This window comes from Haliotis cracherodii, unplaced genomic scaffold (assembly GCF_022045235.1).
Source record: "Haliotis cracherodii isolate W230 unplaced genomic scaffold, xgHalCrac1.p SCAF_1, whole genome shotgun sequence".
Classification (NCBI taxonomy): domain Eukaryota; kingdom Metazoa; phylum Mollusca; class Gastropoda; order Lepetellida; family Haliotidae; genus Haliotis; species Haliotis cracherodii.
Genome location: NW_027266264.1, coordinates 13,318,618 through 13,339,779, shown reverse-complemented (window position 1 = coordinate 13,339,779; position 21,162 = coordinate 13,318,618). Strand labels below are relative to the sequence as shown.

General features: G+C 39.1%; 1 protein-coding gene across 1 annotated transcript; it reads right to left on the bottom strand.

Annotated features, from left to right (window-relative positions):
• Positions 1 to 8,757: 8,757 nt before the first annotated feature.
• On the bottom strand, positions 8,758 to 14,734 carry LOC139473089 (cholecystokinin receptor-like). Its single transcript, XM_071255610.1, has 2 exons — positions 14,693 to 14,734; positions 8,758 to 10,057 (listed from the first exon to the last, which is right to left on the bottom strand). The coding sequence occupies exon 2, from the start codon at positions 10,045 to 10,047 to the stop codon at positions 8,815 to 8,817; it is 1,233 nt and encodes a 410-aa protein (XP_071111711.1). The 5' UTR covers positions 10,048 to 10,057; positions 14,693 to 14,734; the 3' UTR covers positions 8,758 to 8,814.
• Positions 14,735 to 21,162: the final 6,428 nt, after the last annotated feature.

The following is a 21,162-nucleotide window of genomic DNA, read 5'->3' as shown; positions in this document are numbered from 1 at the left end:
TGACCACAGACGCAAAATCTCTCTTCCGATCAAGGTTGCATCAAGGTTGCATCTTGGCCAAAGTGGGGATTTTGAACAATTCTTGATACTGGCGCGTCACCTCCACTCTGAACATTGTCAAACCGGCGTTTCTCTTCTTGGTCTTTTCCCGCACACGATTCATGATTGCTTTCTTCACCACGAGTAGGCCTATCTGCCCGAGTCTTTTCCTCTCGCCCTTTGGTCGGACGAGCTTCATTGTCGCGTTTCTCTACGTTCCATTAACCGTCTGACCGAGGTTTGTATTCCTGTGTATTTTCCTCATGTGTTCCACTGCTGTGTGCGCATCCTGATATGTCCATCTTGATTTGTTTTCGACTCCCCCCATTTTGAGCTTCTTTAGATCTTTCTGCAAAGTTCCTGCAACTCTTCAAGTTGTCTCCTCTGTTTTCGCAAGATTCGTTGACCATTCTGTCAACAGTCATAGATGAATCAAACATGTGTCTGTTCGTCTTCCAGTTGTGTTTATGATGGATGTCGCTTGATCGGGTCGACAAACAACTATCTGAGCTGTCTCTTGTAATCGATCGAAAATCGAATTCATTCATATCTGTTCGAGTTTTGTCGTGGAGGAAGTCATCAGATGTATGATTACGGACCTGGTAAAAAGGAACGCCCTTCAACTCTTGCTTAAAAACCTCTGAAAGTCTATACTTTGCAGCAGAGTAAAAAATTGTGTCTACTTTGTCTTAAGTTACATTTTCAAGTAGACAAATACATGTGATTGAGAATATATTGCTTTGTTATATTTACCTTGGGGTTCCTAAATCTGAAATATAAATGACAGATACGTCATCACGAAAGCTCATCTTGGAACGTTATTTTTTCCTTCTTTACATTAACGAGATTGAGCCCCAAGTAGGATCGAAGGCAAGTTGTAGGATGGAACCCCAAATACAATTGACAGGAACAAGCAGAATACAACAAACCAAGCTAAACGTGCTCTCATAAACTTGTAATACATTATCTTCTGTTGTTCCATTACCTTCATGAACTTCTTATCTCATGGCTATGTTGGAGTTATATATTGTGCTCGTTACATTGACACATTTGAAACTGTTAACGAAAATAGAAGATGGCACATATATAATAAACCCGCAGATTTTATCAATTCACCCGGGATTAAGAATACCTTCAAATTCACAAAGAAGTTACTTTCTTTTCTTACAGATAAATCTAACATTCCATTTGTACGTGTTTAATCAAAGTGAATATTGAATACCTTTAAATGATTTTAAATATTTACAGATAACTTAATTCAGGTCATAGACGTTTACCATTTTGGTAAAACCAACGTGTAAGGGCGGGTATGTTGTTTACAAACCAAAAAACATAATCAGGACGAATCAAGGATTCGAACTCACGATCATAGGTTTCTGGCATGCCTAAGGGACGCAACCCTGCACGGCGAATGTTGGATGCATGAAGTATGACATAGTTATTGCATGTAATAAACTAATTCAGTGAAAAATCATTCAGCTTGTTTCTCCACCATTTAGTTTCTTGTAAATCACAAAGAACATCACAACCATAATGGAGAGAATCATGACCAAGACGGAACAACCATTCGCTATAATTAGTAGTGTTGGACTTGATTCTGAAATGGTAGAAAGAGCATCTGTCAACTTAGTTACAATGTTCATGTAGCAATTGGCAGCAACGTGATACTAGCCATAGAGAAAGAAATGTAAAAATCATGTGTTAAAATTATTGTGGTTACCACTAGTATACCCTAACCAGCAACTAAAAAATGTTAATGCTCTGATTGTTGGTTCGGATCTTAAGCGCATAAGGACGAACTGGTAGGTGTAGGTGTCTTAACCTAACCAATATCAGGCTTTCCATTCCGTTCGGTGATCAAGTAACAAGACAAAATGGCTTCTGCCAACGAGCATATATGTAGCATGTTGACATTCCGATATAAGTTAGCAAAATCGACATTCTCAATTACTAGCTTGCTACTGACAGAGAATTGTGGTGAAGCGGGGAGTGGACGGGTTACGATGTCTCCAGCAGGTTCTTCCTGCGTCTGCTACCAGAATGGTGGGTATGTTGTGAGGATTGTGTGTTACGTGATTAGGAATAGGTATACTTGCCCCAGGATCGGAATATTATGCAGCGATGTAGATATCTGAACAGGCAATATTTACTGACGCTATTGTCAGTGTTTCTGTGAGTGAGTGAGGTAATGCTTTACGTCACATCGGCAATATTTCAGCCATATCGTGACGAGAAATTAGACATGAAATATACATATATTTAAACTTTATAAAAATCTGTCATCGAAGGACAGTATGAGAACTAGAATATCACAGAAAAGATTTAAAACTAGTTGCGGAACATTTAAAAGCATTAAGTATGAAGGAACAACACAATATAAAAATGGGCTAGAGATCGTCAGTAACTAAAGGGAGATCACCACACCAGAGACCACGGGGACTTACAGTACCTTTGCTTCCTGCATGGACAGTGTTTCTTTGGATGATTCAGTACGAATGTCTTTATATGGGAAATACAAGCTAGTCTTAGTTCATTTGTATTTGCCAAACCGGTGGCTCAGCAATTACATATTAATGAGACGGGGTATATATTTACCATATTAGAAAAAACAGGAATGGTAAATTCTATTTAAAATATTTTCCACCTTAGAATTTTCCCCGTTTAATAACAACTACAGAAATTGAATATTACGGTGTATTTATGCTTAGAGATACATTTATCCCTTGGCAGTGTAAAGCAAAACTAATGACCCGTCTTTTGGGAAACGCCTTCCGTTCCTGGAACTATTCGATACACATAATTGAACGATTTGTTGTAGCATTTTTGAAACCATGTGTCTGTAATTTCAACGATTAAGTACGTAGTGTTTGAATATATCTGTGGTGTAATTTCACCCCAATGTGACCCCAATAGTAGCCTACTGTCGTGCTTTGTAGTGCGTACCTCCAGGATGTCCGCTGAACCAGCTCAAGAGGAACTTTAACATCCAGCGTGAGTTCAAGAAATGTATAAACACATAACACCTGTTCTTGAGGAATTGCACTGGCTTCCATTCCGACAAAAGAATCCAATTCAAAGTACTGGTGCTTAAGAACGTAGCTCAAGTATAAATGTCAAATGTTGTACTGAAATACAAGCCATTTCGTCATGTTATGCCATCTTATCAGCTTATGGCTAGGAATGTACCTGTACGTACATTCTTATAACGGGTGTGTTTAGTTGATAGACGGCGGTCTGCAAATAAGTGATTCTGATCCACGCCGTTGGAATACGATGGCATGTAAACAACCAAGTCACCACAACGTCAGATCAATTTACTCTCCTCGTTATGGCTTGCTGAAAATCCATTCTGACGTATATAAAGTCAGCGCAAGAAAATAATAGTCTCTATTATCTGCCGAAGCAGATTCTACTGGGCATAAAATCAAAATAGGTGTTAATAAGGAATGGAGGCCATTTTTCAGGACACACAAGTATTACAAAAGAAATCTACCTGCTTTCCTTAGTCCGCACAACATCATTATGAGAGCTGTCACTCCGTGCTGCGCTATCGTGTCACCGAAAAGATATCGTTCAGGGAAAACATAAACAGTACAAATGACACGGCACAGACTAGAAAGTACAACAAATTCCTGTGAGTGTTGATTGACACTATTTTTAGTACATATTTTGAAACTCTTTAACCACATTTGCAGAAATACAAGCTACTAACCACTTTTAGATTTGCAGCTGTCGGGCAAAATGTTCGATTCACTTGAGCTACATGACGGCGGTCTGTAAATAATCGAGTCTGCACCAGACAATCCAGTGATTAATATCATGAGCATCGATCCACTCAATTGGGATCGATGACATGCATCAACCCCGTCAAGCAGACTAACGGGATCGGGTGGTCAGGCTCACTGACTTGGTTGATGCATGTCATGGATCAACCAATCTGATTGGTCAATCATGTTGTTTAATGTACGGGTGGCGATAGGTTAATTCAGCTGGCTCTTCCTGAGCGGCAAAGGTCCCAACGACCTTATTCTGGTCGTCATTTGGGCGGCTACACTGTATGATCCGGCTTACTGCGTGTCCTCAGAAGGGTGTCATAGATATACTTTTAACTAATGATTTCTGCGGCCCAGGTTCCAATCAAATATGTGTGATATAGCTATCACACTTCAAAACTTACTTTCAAGATATTAGAATGAGTTTAACTTTGTAAAGGGAATTTAAGCCATAACTCTCTGCATGATGTTGAACATCCAAAAAGTGCAAAACAAAGAAATCAAAATGTTATTTGAACATTTATGAAAAAAGTTATAGTGTTTCTCTCTTTTTTGTTAATGACAGTAAGTCCTTGTCATTCCTCAGCCTTTATTCAAGTAATGATATTTAGAGAACTTTTATAACAGCCTATACGGTATCAACAAATGAGTGCCACGCTAGATTCATTTCAACTTTTCAATTTTCAGTCTGTCGCGACGTAATTTGAAATATATAAATCAGTTTCAGCTTCTTCTTATTCGGGAAAATGAAAATATGATTATTATTATTATTCTTTGAAATTGAATCAATTCAAAACAATAGAAAACAGTTTATGGAAGAATATGATTATAGGTGAGTCAGGTTTTCAACAATTGACCAGGAAGGTGATACGATGTCTCAATATTTTTTTATATATTACTATTTTATACCTAGAGAGATTCATAACACAATTTCATTTTGCTCGTGCGACTGACAACCATAGAACAACCAAACTGTAACGCGGAGAGAAATAGTTGATCAAAAGTAGTGGGGACATGAGCCTAATAAGCATGCTCAACTTGCTCTACAGCAAATCCGTATGTGGTCTGGTTACAAGAAATAGATTCAGATAAGATCATCATTAGATGAAAAGGGTATTTTAAGAACTACCTCAGTCAACCAGTCACTTTGACAGCGCGTCGAAATACATTTACCTCAAGTACATGACGTCAAAATGGCTAACACGATAAACGTGACGGGAGAGAAAGCTTTTAATGAACATGTGGTGATTACTGATTACAACTGTTAATTATTATTCATCATTGAAAGGTGATTATATATTTGGGTCAAATAGATAAAGTAAGGTATTTTTTTTAGATTGCTGAAGACAGTCACGTTTCGGTTTAGACACGTATTGCGTCAATAGTTTGGGTGTGCCTTTCTTCCTTCGTTTTGTTCACTGGGATGGTCGTGGAGGATATTATTGAACGTGCAATAGGGTTTCCTGGGAATGTGGAAGTGTTCCGTCGGTGTCTCCGGCAAGAATACAATCTCCTGAAAAATGTATGAACGTCAAAATGTGTCTTTCATACACTTATAAACGTTAGTTTCGAGGTCATGTGACCGTCCTCTCGTCAAGTGGAAAAGCCGTATATTGTGTGAACTTCACATTGAAAACATATTGTGAATTTATCAAACAGGAACGTTTTGACAGTGGACACTTACCATTACCGTTTGTACACAAGCAGACTCATTCGAAACGCCATAAATCTCTCGGAAGTGTTTACCATAGCTTTAGCCATCATATACGATATTTTGCTTGATCATGATTACAACATTGAAGGCCTTATTAAAGCTCCAAACGTTTTATGGTAGACATACATGTAAATGGAGGACATTTCAGACTTTTTGTGCATCAGTAACTGAAATAATGTCCGAGAACCATCGAAGTTACATTTTCTCAGATATATGAGATGAATGAATGATAAACAAAATAGTACCAGTGGTGCAATTAATTTCTATGCACGTGTTATGCCACACCTGTTTCATAATACGTCGTTATGAGATCTGTTTATCTATATGGCAAGATATACACCCATGTTTATTGGTGCCTAAATGAGGTGGGGTGAAATTGGGTTTAACGTCGCGTCGAAGATTATTGTACTTATATAGCGACGTGCATGCACGTGTGTGTGTGTGTGTGTGTGCGTGTGCGTGCGTGCGTGCGTGCATGCGTGCGTGTATGTGTGTGTGTGAGGCTTCTTGTATTAGTCCGGACTGATGCCGATTAATAGTGCTAGCCAAATGAGATACCATGCCGCAGTTTAACATGTATACCCCACTCAGACACAGTATACTGACTCCGAGCCGACCAGTCCTTGTATTAGCCCCTTAACGTCGAGCGCCAGACAGGGTAACAACAAGTACCATCTTTTAACGTCTTTTGTTTATGAGATCGAAGCCCGGACCTTCCGCTCTCCGGGCGGACGGTCTACCACTAGACCACAAAGAAACTAAAAATGTTTATCCGATGTGATGTATTGTTTGTGGGTACCATGGACGATATTACATGCATCATGTTGTGGTACATTTACTATGCAGGCACGTAGTGGTGTAGGAAAGGTAACTCTTTTGGGTATCTCGTCACGTGCACGGAACTTCACGTGCGGCATATCACATGTGCTCGCCAGGATCATCTGTCTTGAATGCTATGCACGACTGTAACATTCCTGAATAAATATTTGAACCTGCTCAAGACTGGTCATACGACGGATCGATCCATGTCAAGGAGTATATCACAACAGGTATATCATCCAAAACTGGCTCCCACAGGAGATATCGCTTGGGTGAGATCAAGCGATATCTGCACTGTAGATATCGCTGCAATGGAATTACATCACAATGCTTTGCAGACCAATGTGACTTCATTGGTTACCATAACGTCACAATCAAATGACATCATTAATGGCTCTGCTACTGAAGCTGTTGGCAGTACTTTTTACACTTAAGACACTGCTTATTACTTTCTACAAACTGAAAAAGTTGGAAGAATGATAAGATAGACACAATTTTTATGGATAACAACTTCTTTAATACTGGGAAAAGCGACGTTTCGGTATAGATCCTTATACCGTTGTCAAGCAAGACTGAATGAGAGACATAGTACAGAATATATATAGTAGGTGAAGGATTAACAGTAGAGGATTAACAGTAACAACAATTGCAATTGCAATCCTCTACTGTTAATCCTCCACCTACTATATATATTCTGTATTATGTCCCTCATTCAGTCCTGCTTGTCAATGACAACGGTATAAGGATCTATACCGAAACGTCGCTTTTCCCAGTATTAAAGAAGTTGTTATCCATAAAAATTGTGTCTATCTTGTCATCCGTCAACTTCTAAGTAATACCCATCAAACAATTTGTAAGAATGATGTTGGATGACAAATAAAATCTCACCCTCGTGTCTTTTGATATCAAATATATCAACACGCGCTGATAAAAGTGGAAAAAATCCCCGGCAAGCCTCGGAGGTTTCCCACTTTTATCAACTCGTGTCGATATATTTGATATCAAAAGACACTCGGGTGAGATTCTCTATATGTGGCCCGATTAAAGCACGTAAGGCAAGTATCTCTACCGGCAATTACAACCAATAACACAATCCACTTATTACATAACATGGCTTTATTCAAAGATAAGAGTGAGTCACGAATAGGAGTGAGTGAATGTTGTTTCAGGACGCAGTCAGTAATATTAACTATTACTGTAGATATTCGAGTGAGGAGTAGGCAAACCAGTGGTTGCCAGCATGGGCAACCGCCTACACCTTTGGCATCATACAATCAGCCGGTGACATATTAGAACCGATCTATCCTTACGGCTTTAAGAAGAGAAAGTAGGGAGTGAGTGAGTGAATTTGGTTTAACGCCGCTTTTAACAGTATTCCAGTTACATCGCGGCGTGTCAGCTCAATGTGGGAGGAAAGCCCGAAGTGATGCATGTCTCAGACGTTTACCAGTTCTGTGAAACCCACGAGCACGGGTATGGTGCTGACAAACCTAGAAACATAATCGGGGCGATGTTGTTTTATTGAATGTGCAGCTTTAGAGTTATAGAATGTCAAACATAACATTCTACAAGCTACTTGAAAGCGACCTCTTCGGATTATACTTGGTCCCAAGCTAGCTGTGTTTGAAGTAAGATTCGATTCAGTGGATAGGATGGTGAGACACGGTGACTTGTTTGACTGCATGCTACTGTGTCCTAATTCTGTAAGATTAATGCTCATGACTGTCTTGTCCTGACACGATTATTTACAGGCCGCCTTATATTGGTGGAATAACTGAGTGAGGCGTTAAAAAACACGCATTTTTGTTAATTCAAGTGCCTTTTTTATGCAGTTTCAGTGACAGGGTTGGCATTGTTGAAGTGTCACGTGACATTTCAATTTATTCACATATTAGTGTGTTGTGAAACTAGGTACATGTAAACAAAGATGTCAACGACAAAATTGTATCATCATTTCCGGATGAAGCCTACTTGACGTGATGAGTGTACAGAAATGCGTATAGACGATATATACTTAAAGGCAAAAGAAACTGATCATGTGCCGATATTTATAAAATTGAGTATTTGTTAAAAAGCAAAACACAAAAATCATAAAACGTATTACTTTCCTTAAATATTTAAATTAGGTTGAATATGGACACCATAGGCTTTCAAACGACGTGAATGGCATTCTAAAACTTATTACTTCCTTATTTCGCATTTAGAAACAGGACATTTGATTTGCACCAATTTGTACAATTTGACATTTCTTTTCAAGTCATCCATATGTTGTCAGAACCAACCAAATTCAATCTTGTTAAATCTGTGATGAACGAGCGTCGATCATCGGATCAACGATCATCCGATAATGGTCCTCTTAATCGATCTGACCATCAATATCCACTCCTACAATTAATGGGGCACTCGGTCTACTCAAATTCCTGTTTTTAATCAACATAAGGACTAAGAGAGGTTCACCGTCGGGATTGTTTAGTGTCTCCCAAATATGATCTTAAGCTCTCTCCTAAACTTGTCACTGAAAAAGCTGTAAACTATGGGATTGAAGGCGCTATTACAAAGATAGGATCTTTCAAACAGATTGTACACCGCGATCTGCGCTCCCTGCAGACTACTGTAGAGATGTTTGTTGTTCGTTGCGGCTATCATTATTGCTAGATGGGGCAGAAAACTCAAGACAAACACAAGTGTGATAAGAAACATCATCATCGTCGTCTTACGCGCTCTTTTGCTCTGTGGCGATGTCACCGTATCGCGTCTGCGAAACGCTGTTGACCTGCGACGAGGACTCATTTTGTCTATTGGGGGGTGTTTTTTGTCATCGTCGTCTTTCGTAGATTGGTCTGTGGGAGTAGGACCCGAGGAAACCAAGGTATCAGTCTTTTGGGTGATTATTTGATCATTTGGCATTGATGTTACTCCACCCCCAGTCTCGTAAGATGACGACGTCTCGCCAGTGGTTGATGTGCTCTCAACATCTCTTGTCGTCATTACAGAGATGTTACCTTGTCTTGCTGGATGCATAGCATTCCTGAACCGTATCTGACGTGCAAGCTGTCGCCATATCAATGCATACAGAACGATTAGAGAAGTTGTGCACATGATGAAGATGATCAACTCTGTGCCATGGTAGACTATTTGAAAAGTAGTTCCTTTGTATTCATCAGCAACACTGCATCTTGACCCGTTGATAAAATCATGTGTTGTAATGGTGCTTGGTCCATAGAGAATAATAACAGGCACAGAAACCACAGTGCCCCCAACACAGCAGATGCCGACAGCTACTTTTGCCATGAATGGAGTTACTTGCTTTTTGAGTGGTTTACAAATCTTCCGAAATCGGTCGACGGCTACCCCAACTAGGACGAATGCAGACGTTAACGATATGAAGTAAATCATCACAGGCACAATTCTGCAGGCGTTTGACGTGCCAAATGTATAATTGTATCTCATCACTGCGATTTCGTATGGAATGCTGATGACGCAGTTCAGGAAATCCAGAAGGGCCAGAGAGGATATAAAGTATGTCACAACGTTCGGCTTGAGCTTGACGAGGTATATATAACACACGAGTGAGTTACCAATAACGCCTACTAACATCAGGATAGCGAGGATCAAAACGGCTGGTAAAACCTGGATGGCATATATGTCGTCTCGGTGATATAGGATCTTGTCATAGTTGGATGTGTTTGCGATTGCTGACATCTTGGTTAATCTGTTGATAAAAACAACATTTATTGTAATGAAGCAAGGTAATTCACATTGAGAGAGAGAGAGAGAGAGAGAGATTACTCGTGGCGCTTGCGCAATTGGTAACTTTAAGATAAATATTCGTACAAACATACTCTGTCAACTAGTAACTGATATCCTGAAGTTTTTGCGATTTCCATATTTTTCGATGCATGGATATATGTTTGTATGATTACATGACTATATCAACCTTCACCTGGCTTATTATCTAACACGTAAACTAACACTTGTGTCATACTGCGGGAATTTATCACATATATGCAGGATAATTACAAACTGCAGGGCCTCAGGAGGATTCATATGAATTCGTATCTCTGTCACAATCAGGTGACATACCCAATTCAGCAATTTACTTACTGCATAAGCAGCGAACAACGAGAAAATAGAGTGAGTGGGTGAGTTGGGTTTTACGCCACTTTTAACAGTATTCCGGTTATATCACGGCGTGTCAGCTTAATGTAGGAGGAAAGCCCGAAGTGATGCAGGCCTCACGAGAAACCCACGAGCACGGGTATGGTGCTGACAAACCTAGAAACTGTTTGATACCAGTTACCTCAAATGTTTTTGTTGTTTTGTGTGTGTGTGTGTGTGTGTGTGTGTGTGTGTGTGTGTGTGTGTGTGTGTGTGTGTAAGAATAAAGTATTTATCAGCCCCGTGTGAATGAATTGTGTAAGCCCACTACACTACAGAGAAACTTCACTGAAGGCAACCTATTGTGAAGATGGCGTAATATCAATCTGTGATGCCATAAACAGTGGGTGACTTCATCTGACAAATCAGCAATGGAAATCGATAAAACATATGTGATATAATATAAGTATTGACTCTCCATCTCTCTGCTTTTAGCTGTAAAATCCAACGACAATACACCGGCAAATCATGACTATTATTAAACAGGAACGTGCGTGTTGCATCGCAATTAATGGCTTCTCAGTCGTGAACGTACTGGCACTCAGTGTTTCCGGCATACGAATCCGTTTCCTTGACACGCTGCTCCAGAATCAAAACTGAAAGTTGAAGTTGGTTTCCCCGCTCATGTGATCAGAAAATGAAATTCGGAACTCCCTCCCCGACGCTTGAGCAGTTACAAGTAGAGTTTCTTAAGTACGCATTTCACAGAAATCTATCCAGTTATTATTAACTCACTTCTAAGTACAAGAACATTTTACTTCAAATTGTTAATATGCACGAGGACAGATTTCTTAAAAAGACGTTCCATGTTTTTGTATTTAGGTCACTGAGGGCGCCATACAAGGGCCTCTCATAATTTTTTGTTCTCATGGCTTTATGTGGACGTTTCAAACGGTTGGGAGTCTACTCTCATTTCTAAGTTTACATGTATGTATCAATTTGGTCCTTTAAACACGGGGTACTCACTTAAGCTTGTGAACGGTTCACAGATAAAGCAGCCACACAACCTCACGATTCCACTCAGTGAACATTTAGATACATGTGGAAGTGGCAACGTTTTAATTTTCCTGCTATATAAGCTTTGATCATGAACGTTCATTGTTTCAAAAAGAGCACACGTCGCTATATAAGTGCAATAATCTTGGACGCGACGTTAAACCCCATTTCACCTCACCTCAAAAAGAGCAACATTTCATTCATAAATACGCGCCTAAGTTAAATGTAAAGGCGTAAGTTATTTGTCCAATGTCACCTTGGTATTGTGACGTCATAGTTCTCCTAAATGTTATGACGTCATATAACTATATGTTACTTAAGAATTGACTTTCACTTTGTGTGAGTTCATTGGAGTATGAACCTTCATAGAGAGAGGGCCAAACTGTATGAACGTCGGAGCTTGTGAAAGTCAATTCTTATAAAAAAATTATCACAGTTTCTTAAAAGATGTAGGCCAAGATCTAAACACAATTATATTTAGTACGTGTGACTTCATGTTTACACTGACAGCCATACAACAACCAGCTATATCGCGGAGTAAAATAGTTCCTCAAAAAGAGAGGTGACATTGGCGTATGGATGCACAACTTGCTCTTCAGAAACATCTTACGCAACACATGTGTTCAAATAATAACACCATTATATGAGAAAGGTCTGTAAAGAACTACCTCAGTAAGTCAGTCACAAAGACAGGGCGTCGTAATACATTTACATAAAGTACAAGACGTCAAAATGGCCGACACGATAAACGTGAAGGAGGATTTCCGAAGTTGTTAATGAACCTGTGGCGGTTACATGTGTTAGTCATCATTGATCAACTGGCCGATTATTGAAAGGTGATTAAAGATGCGTCAAACAGACACCAAGGTAAATTCGTAAATTGCTGTAGACGGTCACTGTCAGCCTAGACACAGATCGAATCGATACTGACGATAGTTTGGATGTGCATTTTTTCGTTTGTTCATTAGCGAAGAAATTCGTAAACAATCATGCAGTCAAGCTCTCTTACGTTTCTCAATATATACTGAAAGGCTGAGACCAAGATAAAAGCTTCTAAATGATCAGAAATAATGCTTATGTATGTTTTCGTGCTAGGGAAATCCCAGGGGTTTCCCCAGGAATGTGGAAGTAGTCCGTCAGTGTTTACGTCATTTCAAGAACACGGTCTCGTGAAAAACGTATGAACGTCAAATTGTGTCGTTCATACACTTATGAACGTCAATTTCGCGGTCATGTGACCGACCTCTTGTCCAATGGAAAAGCCGTGTATCGTGTAAACTTCAAATTAAAAAATTATTACTTCATGTCCGTTATTCAGTTATGGCCTGATGAGGTTCCTATGTGGTACGAGTTGAAAGCGCTAGCCAATTAAAACTGTTCAATCTTACTCCACTTATTTAATCTTTACTATATTGTGCCTGAGAGTTAGAACTTTGCTGTGCTTTATATATATATCGGGTTGTGGCGTGCAAAACAATTACACAAAAGCCCTGACTGCGGTGAATGGTGCGGAGATAATGCGACCTTATCGACAGGATGGAATATTTTCACCTGAAAACTGCTGGGTCATCGCCACGCGCAATGTATCGAAATGGGCAATATTTCGTGCAGTCCGGGAAACATTAATTGTATCTTTAATTTTCTTCCGAATTTTACATTAAGTTGGGGGTACCTTCTGTTCATAAAGCTTGTATACTATATCCTCTAACGTCCCGGTTTCGTTTTCGAGACCACCCTTAAACTTTTTTGTTTTATTTATCAATCCGTAGACTTGATGGTATGAATTGAAAACCCCATAGCTTGGGCATTTCGGTAATTCGCTCTATCTAAACTAATAAATGTTTTCCTTCTATCTCTCTAAAGTGTTAAGAACTTTCCCATTACAGACTCCATGTCGAGTACCACGGCTATGGCTATGCAAGTGTAAAGTAGCATGCAGCATGTGAGCAGTGTTGACAAAACAAACGCAGCGTCATTTTGTTATATTAGAAGATGCACATCTAGAATTTTCTCCATCTCATTTCTTTTGTGTGGATTAAATATTTTATCATTACATTATTATCATTATAACGGAGTCAAGTGCGCATATTTTTATAGTACGTTTTAGACTGCCATTACTGGACGTAGAATAAATGTGAAGTTACTGTTTTCGTTCGAATTTTTCTCCTGTAAACTTGTCGATAGGACTCCTTGTGACTGACACTTCCAACCACAGGTAAGTCGATCGGTAGTTACTAGCTATTAAAATAGCAACAGAATGTGTATTTTCTTATCATTTTTTAATGAAAAGCGTTTTTCCAGCATTTCCTACAGTACCTTTTTTTTGTTAGAACGTTTTTTTGTTTTCCCAGTGTCGGAAGGATCGATTTGTATTTGGATTTATAATCTGTGTCTGGTGGGACTGTGACAATGTTTGTTTGTTTGTTGTTTAACGCCGCACTCAGCAATATTCCAGCTATGTGACGGCGGTCTGTAAATAATCGAGTCTGGACCAGACAATCCAGTGATTGACAACATGAGCATCGATCCACACAATTGGGACCGATGACATGCATCAACCAAGTCAGCGAGCCTGAACACCCGATCCCGTTAGTCGCCTTTTATGACAAGCAGTCGCCTTTTACGGCTAGCATGGGTTGCTGAAGACCTACTCAACCCAGGATCTTCACGGGCCCTGTGACAATGTGATACAAGGTGTGTGTTTGTATTTACAAAGATAAAAAAATAGATCCTTGATGTATTATTGGCAATAAGTCATTGACTACCAGCTCAACTACACTGAATACAGTTCGTGTGTGTATTGGGATTAAAGTCACATTTTATAATATTTTACAAACACAACGGCGTGTCAGGTTAGGAGTGAGTGAGTGAGTATGGTTTTACGCCGCTTTTAGCAATATTCCAGCAATATCACGGCGGGGGACACCAGAAATGGGCTTCACACATTGTACCCATGTCGGGAATCGAACCCGGGTCTTCGGCGTGACGAGCGAACGCTTTAACCACTAGGCTACCCGACCGCCCCTGTCAGGTTAGGAAGAAAGCCCAACCACGACACACAGGTATAGTGCTGATCTACCAAATATCATAATCAGTTCGAATCGAACAATGGTCAGTGGACAATCAAGGGACCCAACGTAATAATAATAAACAAGAAAAAAATCAATATGCTGTCTTAGGTGCATGTACTTACCTTCACCAGACAACAGACGCTGCAGGTAGCTCTTGTGTTACGAGATACTCCTATTGTAATAACGTCCGAAATATATGCGGTGTTCACATTCACCTCTCAGTTAAACAACAAGTAAACTTCGAATGAGACACATCCAAACTGATAGCTTGTTGGGACTTCCACGCGGAAGTATTTCGCGGCTGTAAGATGTACTGTCTGTGGTATAATTCTTTAGCATGAAAACGGGCAAGCCGAGCTTACAATGAGTGAATCACTTCCACAACCGGACACATTTCTCAATTGATTTTCCGTTAATCTTTTCTCTATTTGTATGAACGTGATGTTAATACGACATCATCATAATCTGTGTTAACAGTGAGTGAGTGAGTTAATGTTTATAGTCACATTGGCAATATTTCAGCCATATCGTGACTAAATCAAGTTGGACATGAATCATATATAAATAAAGGCAGTTAAATCTGTCGACGAAGGACAGTAAAAACACTAGACTATCACAGATGTAGATTTAAAACTAGCAGATCATCATAAAATTGGATCAATTCAAAACAGTACACAATAAAAAAAAGGCTATAGATTACCAATAACCAAAGGTAGGTCACCATACTAGGTAGCATGGGGACTTACGATACTTCTGCTACCTACATGGTAACCCAGCAGGATTTACACCATCGCTCTGGCTACTGGTGATTGTCAGTGAGTTTTAGCCACATCAGTAAAACACAACAAGAATTCTACGATTAAAAGCATGGAAAATGAAAAAATACTTGAATGAAATGGGACTGACATACCTTCTCATGGGGACAATTATTTTACGTTACTTCAACCCCCTTTGAAGGTACAGCCACTAACAATCTCAGTTAGTACTTCATTCTACCAAATTATAAGCACATACTTTTTACAATACATATCAAAATTTATCAATCAATTCTATGTTTTTTAAAAAACCAAGAATTAAATGAGAATTAATCTGATTAAAAAGATCCTTGATGGATGAAACTTTGAAATATTTATCCCTTGTGATGGCAAAATCAATACAGTCAAGCAGGACATGCTTGACCGTGATTCTTTCATCACAAGGGATACAGAACGGAGGATCTTCACCTTTTAATAAATATTCATTTGTATATCTTGAATGGCCAATTCGACATCGTCGTAAAATGACCTCTTCAAATCTGGACTGACAACCCAAGTAGGTGTAACCAATATTTGGTTTAATTGCATGTAATTTATTGATACCAACTTGGGTGTCCCACTTCTTTTGCATCCGATCACGGATGTAAGATCTAATTATAGGTTTATAATCACTATATGGGATGAGAAATGGTGTCACAGATTTGGTGAGTGAGTGAGTGAGTGAGTTAAGTTTTAAGTCACATCGGCACTATTTCAGCCATATCGTGACTTGAGCAAGTTATGTATTTATATAATATATTAAAACCTGTCGTCGACGGACAGTATAGTGAGTGAGTGAGTTTAAGTTTAACGTCACATCGGCAATATTTCAGCCATATCGTGACGAAACAAAAGTTGACATGAACAATATATTTTAAACTGCATACAATTCTGCCGACGAAGGGCAGTATAATAACTAGAATATCACAGATGTACATAAAACTAGTCAGAGAGCATGTAAAAAGATATTAACATTTTACAACACAATATAAAAACAGGCTATAGATCACCAACAACTGAAGGTAGATCACCACGCCAGGGTCCATGGGGACTTACAGTACTTTTGTTACCTGCATGGACCCCAGCAGGATTTACATCATCCCTTCAGTGGTTGGCGATTATTGGCAGAGTTAGCCTCACGTCTTAAAATGACACATATTCTACGATTAAAAACACGGTAGTACTAAATTTACCTTGAAAGAAGTGGAACTTATGTACCCTCTCAGGAGGACAATAATTTTACAGTACTTTAACCCCCCTCGAGGATACAGCCACTAACATTCTCAGTTGCTAATTTAATCTACCAATCATAAAACATTTATATTTCACAAAAGACAATCAAAATTTTGCACACAACTCTATTTCTTTTAAAAAACCAATGATTAAACGAGAATCGATACTGCTAAAAAGATCCTTAATAGATGACGATTTGAAATATTTATCCCTTGTGATGGAAAAATCAACACAATCAAGCAGGACATGCTTGACGGTGATTCTCTCATCACAAGGGATACAAAATGGAGGATCCTCACCTTGTAAAAGATATTCGTGTGTATACCTGCTATGGCCAATACGACATCGTCGCATAATGACCTCTTCAAATCTGGACTGACAGCCCAAGTAGGTGTAACCAATATTTGGTTTGATTTCATGTAATTTATTGATACCTACTTGGGTGTCCCACTTCTTTTGCATCCGATCACGGATGTAAGATCTAATTATAGGTTTATAATCACTATATGGGATGAGAAATGGTGTCACAGATTTGGTGAGTGAGTGAGTGAGTGAGTTAAGTTTTAAGTCACATCGGCACTATTTCAGCCATATCGTGACTTCAGCAAGTTATGTATTTATATAATATATTAAAACCTGTCGTCGATGGACAGTATAACAACTAGCAAAATATCACAGATTCTAATTGTAAAACTAGTTTCAGAACAATAAAATAAGCAGATTATAACAAACGACACAATTTAAAAACGGGCTATAGATCGTCAGCAACTGAAGGCAGACCACCATACTGGGGACCATGGGGACTTACAGTACCTTTGCTACCTGCATGGACCCCAGCAGGATTTACATCATACCCTCAGCAACTGGCGATTGTTTGCAAAGTTAGCCACAAGTAAAAAGACAAATATTCTACGTTTAAAACACTAGTATCCAGAAATATTCTTTGAATGACATGGACTTACAATATCCTCTCAGGGGGACAATAATTTTACTCTACGTAAACCCCCTTTGAGGATACGGCCAGTAACAAACTCAGATATAATTTCGTTCTACTAATTCTTAAAAGGTCATTCATTTCATACAATATATATCATCAAAATTTGTGAAAAATTCTATCTCTTTTAAAAACCCAGTAACTAAATGAGAATTAATATTATAAAAAAGATCCTTGAGAGATGATGATTTGAAATATTTATCCCTTGTGATGGCAAAATCAACACAGTCAAGCAAGACATGCTTGACCGTGATTCTGTCATCACAAGGGATACAAAATTGAGGATCTTCACCTTTCAACAAATATTCGTGAGTGTATCTGCTATGGCCAATACGACATCGTTGTAAAATGACCTCCTCAAATCTGGACTGACAACCCAAGTAGGTGTAACCAATAGTTGGTTTTATTGCATGTAATTTATTTGTACCTACTTGGGTGTCCCACTTCTTTTGCATAAGGTCTTTGATATAGCATCTAATTAAAGGTTTGTCGTCGCTGTATGGTAGAAGAAGTGGGGTCACAGATTTGTTTAGAGCTGCTTTTGCTGCAGCATCAGCCATAGAGTTACCCGTGATTCCAACATGACTGGGTAACCAGCAATAGACGATGTCGTATTGGCCAGTGGCCAGAGTATTGTGTAATTCTAAAATATCAAGAATGAGTGGATGACTTGAGTGGACATTTTTTAAAGCCTGTAGACATGACAAAGAATCAGAGAGGATGATGTACTTTTTGCAGATATTTTGTGTCTGAATATATTCCAAAGCTGTTTGAATAGCCTTGGCCTCAGCAGTAAAGATAGAACAATTGTTTGGTAACCTGGAAGAAATAGTTTTTGACTCAACGATGGTAGCACTGGCAACTTTGCCACCATCCTTGGATCCATCAGTGAAAATGGAGTGGTGAGAATCGTACGTTGATCTCAAGTGGATATATTCTTGATGAAAGACCAACTGATTTGTGTCTGATTTTTTAAAATTAGTAAGTGTGATGTCTACAAAGGGGTGGACTAGTTGCCAAGGAGGTGTAGAGAGTAAACGGTATGGTGCAACAAAATCAAGGTCAATATTTGCTGCTGTTATATGAGGTTTTATTCTAATCCCTAATGGAGGAACAAGCTTCGGTTTTGTATGGAATAAGTCCTCGTAGGGAGGATTCAATATGCAATCATAGGCTGGATTGGACGGATTTGATTTTAATTTTGAGATATATTGTAAAGCAAGTTTTAAACGGCGTTGTTTTAATGAAGCTTCATCAGCCTCCACATAGAGACTGTCAACAGGAGAGGTCCTGAAAGCTCCAAGACAGAGCCTCAAGCCCTGGTGATAAATTGAGTCCAGTTTTTGTAAGTTACTTTGACAGACTCCACCATAAATGATGGAACCGTAGTCTAATTTTGAGCGGATCAAAGATCTGTATAAATGGAGAAGGGTTGTCTGATCCCCGCCCCACTCAGAGTTAGAGACGACTTTCAATAAGTCTAATGCTTTCAGGCACTTTGCCTTGAGGTATTTTATATGTGGCAAGAATGTCAGGTGGCGGTCAAAAATAAGCCCCAAGAACTTGGTCTCAACTACCTTAATGGTTGTGTCAGATAGAAATAGTTCTGGGTCCTTGTGCTGTCTATATTTCCTGCAGAAGTGGATACAATTAGTTTTTGTTTTAGAAAATTTAAAGCCGTTAGCAAGTGACCATTTCTGGATTTTATTGAGACACAACTGCAATTGTCTCTCAATAGTGTTCATGTTTTTCCCGCGACAAGAAATGTTAAAATCGTCCACAAATAACGACCCATCAACTGAATCATTCAAAAATTTTGACAGACTGTTTATCTTGATACTAAATAATGTTACAGACAAAATACTGCCTTGTGGGACACCCTGATCCTGAGTATAATGGTCAGACAGGGTTGAACCCACTCGGACTTGAAATTCTCTGTCAGTTAAAAACTGTGATATAAAATGAGGCAAACGGTCTCTCAAACCAAAATCATGTAAATCCTTTAGATTGCCGTGCTTCCAAGTAGTATCATAGGCCTTTTCAAGATCAAAAAAGACTGACACTACATGCTGTTTGTTTACAATAGCATTTTTCACAAAGGATTCTAAGCGTACTAAATGGTCGATAGTACTTCGATTTTTTCGGAAACCACATTGTATATTTGTAATGAGATTATTGGTTTCCAGATACCAAACTAATCTATTATTCACCATTCGTTCCATGGTTTTACACACGCAACTTGTTAAGCATATAGGTCTATAGTTAGAGGGATCAGTATGATCCCGGCCAGGCTTTGGTATTGGAACTACAATGGCATTATGCCATGAAGGAGGAAAATTCCCAGATGTCCATATTTGATCAAATATATCTAAAAGTGTCTCAAGACATGATTCAGGTAAATGTTTTAAAAGCTGATAATGTATATTGTCAGCTCCCGTTGCTGTGTCATGAGCTTGCCCAAGGGCGGTGTGTAGCTCATGTAATGAGAAGACTTCATTATAGTCTTCACCATTATCAGAAGTGAAATTTACTTTGATCTTTTCCTGTTGTTTCTTAATTTTTTGAAACTCCGGGACATAATTTGATGTTGAAGAATGTTTTGCCAACGTTTCTCCAAGCCTATTTGCAATGTCAGTTTTATCCGTTAATAACGTGTCATCATCCTTAAGATGATGAACAGAAGATTTTGAGCCTTTGCCTTTTATTTTCTGAACCATGTTCCACACCTTGGACATGGGCGTACGGGAAGTTATTTTGGAGACATAGTTCCTCCAAGATTGACGCTTATTCTGTTTAAAAGCACGTCGTGCCTTGGCATTTGTAATTTTAACTCTATCCAAATTATGGACAGTAGGATGTCGGCGAAAATATTTTTCTGCTTTCTTCCTACACTTTCTGGCCTGTTTGCAGTCATTAGTAAACCATGGTTTACGAATATGGGGATTCGCAGAGGACTTAGGAATGGTTTGGTCAGCAATGTCATTCAGTAAATCCGAAAACAACTGTATCGGATCTGGAATATTCTGGAAAATATCATGTTTTATTTTGTCAGTACACAGTACCTCATATAAGGACCAATTAGCCTTGGCAAAGTTCCACCTACATGATGGTGGCTCATCAGTAGGATTAACAGTTTTAAGTATAGTGGGAAAATGATCACTCCCGCAGAGGTCATCATGGACTGACCATGCAAATTCATTATACAAGTTTGAGTCTGTGAGTGACAGATCGAGGGCAGAATACGAGCCCGTGGCTGGATGTAAATATGTGGCAGAATCATCATTAAATATACACAGGTTGTTGTCAGAAATAAATTCCTCAATGACTTTTCCTTTAGAACTTGTATTTGCACTTCCCCAAAGCGGGTTGTGTCCGTTCAGATCACCCATGATGATACAGGGCTTTGGGAGCTGGTCATATAGATTTTGAAGATCAGACTGTCGAAGATCAGAAGAAGGAGGGATATACAAAGAGCACAGCGTAAAAGCAATGTGCAGAGTCAGACGAACAGCAACAGTTTGAAGATTGGTATGTAGAGGGACAGGACTATGTATTATCCCCTGTCGCACCA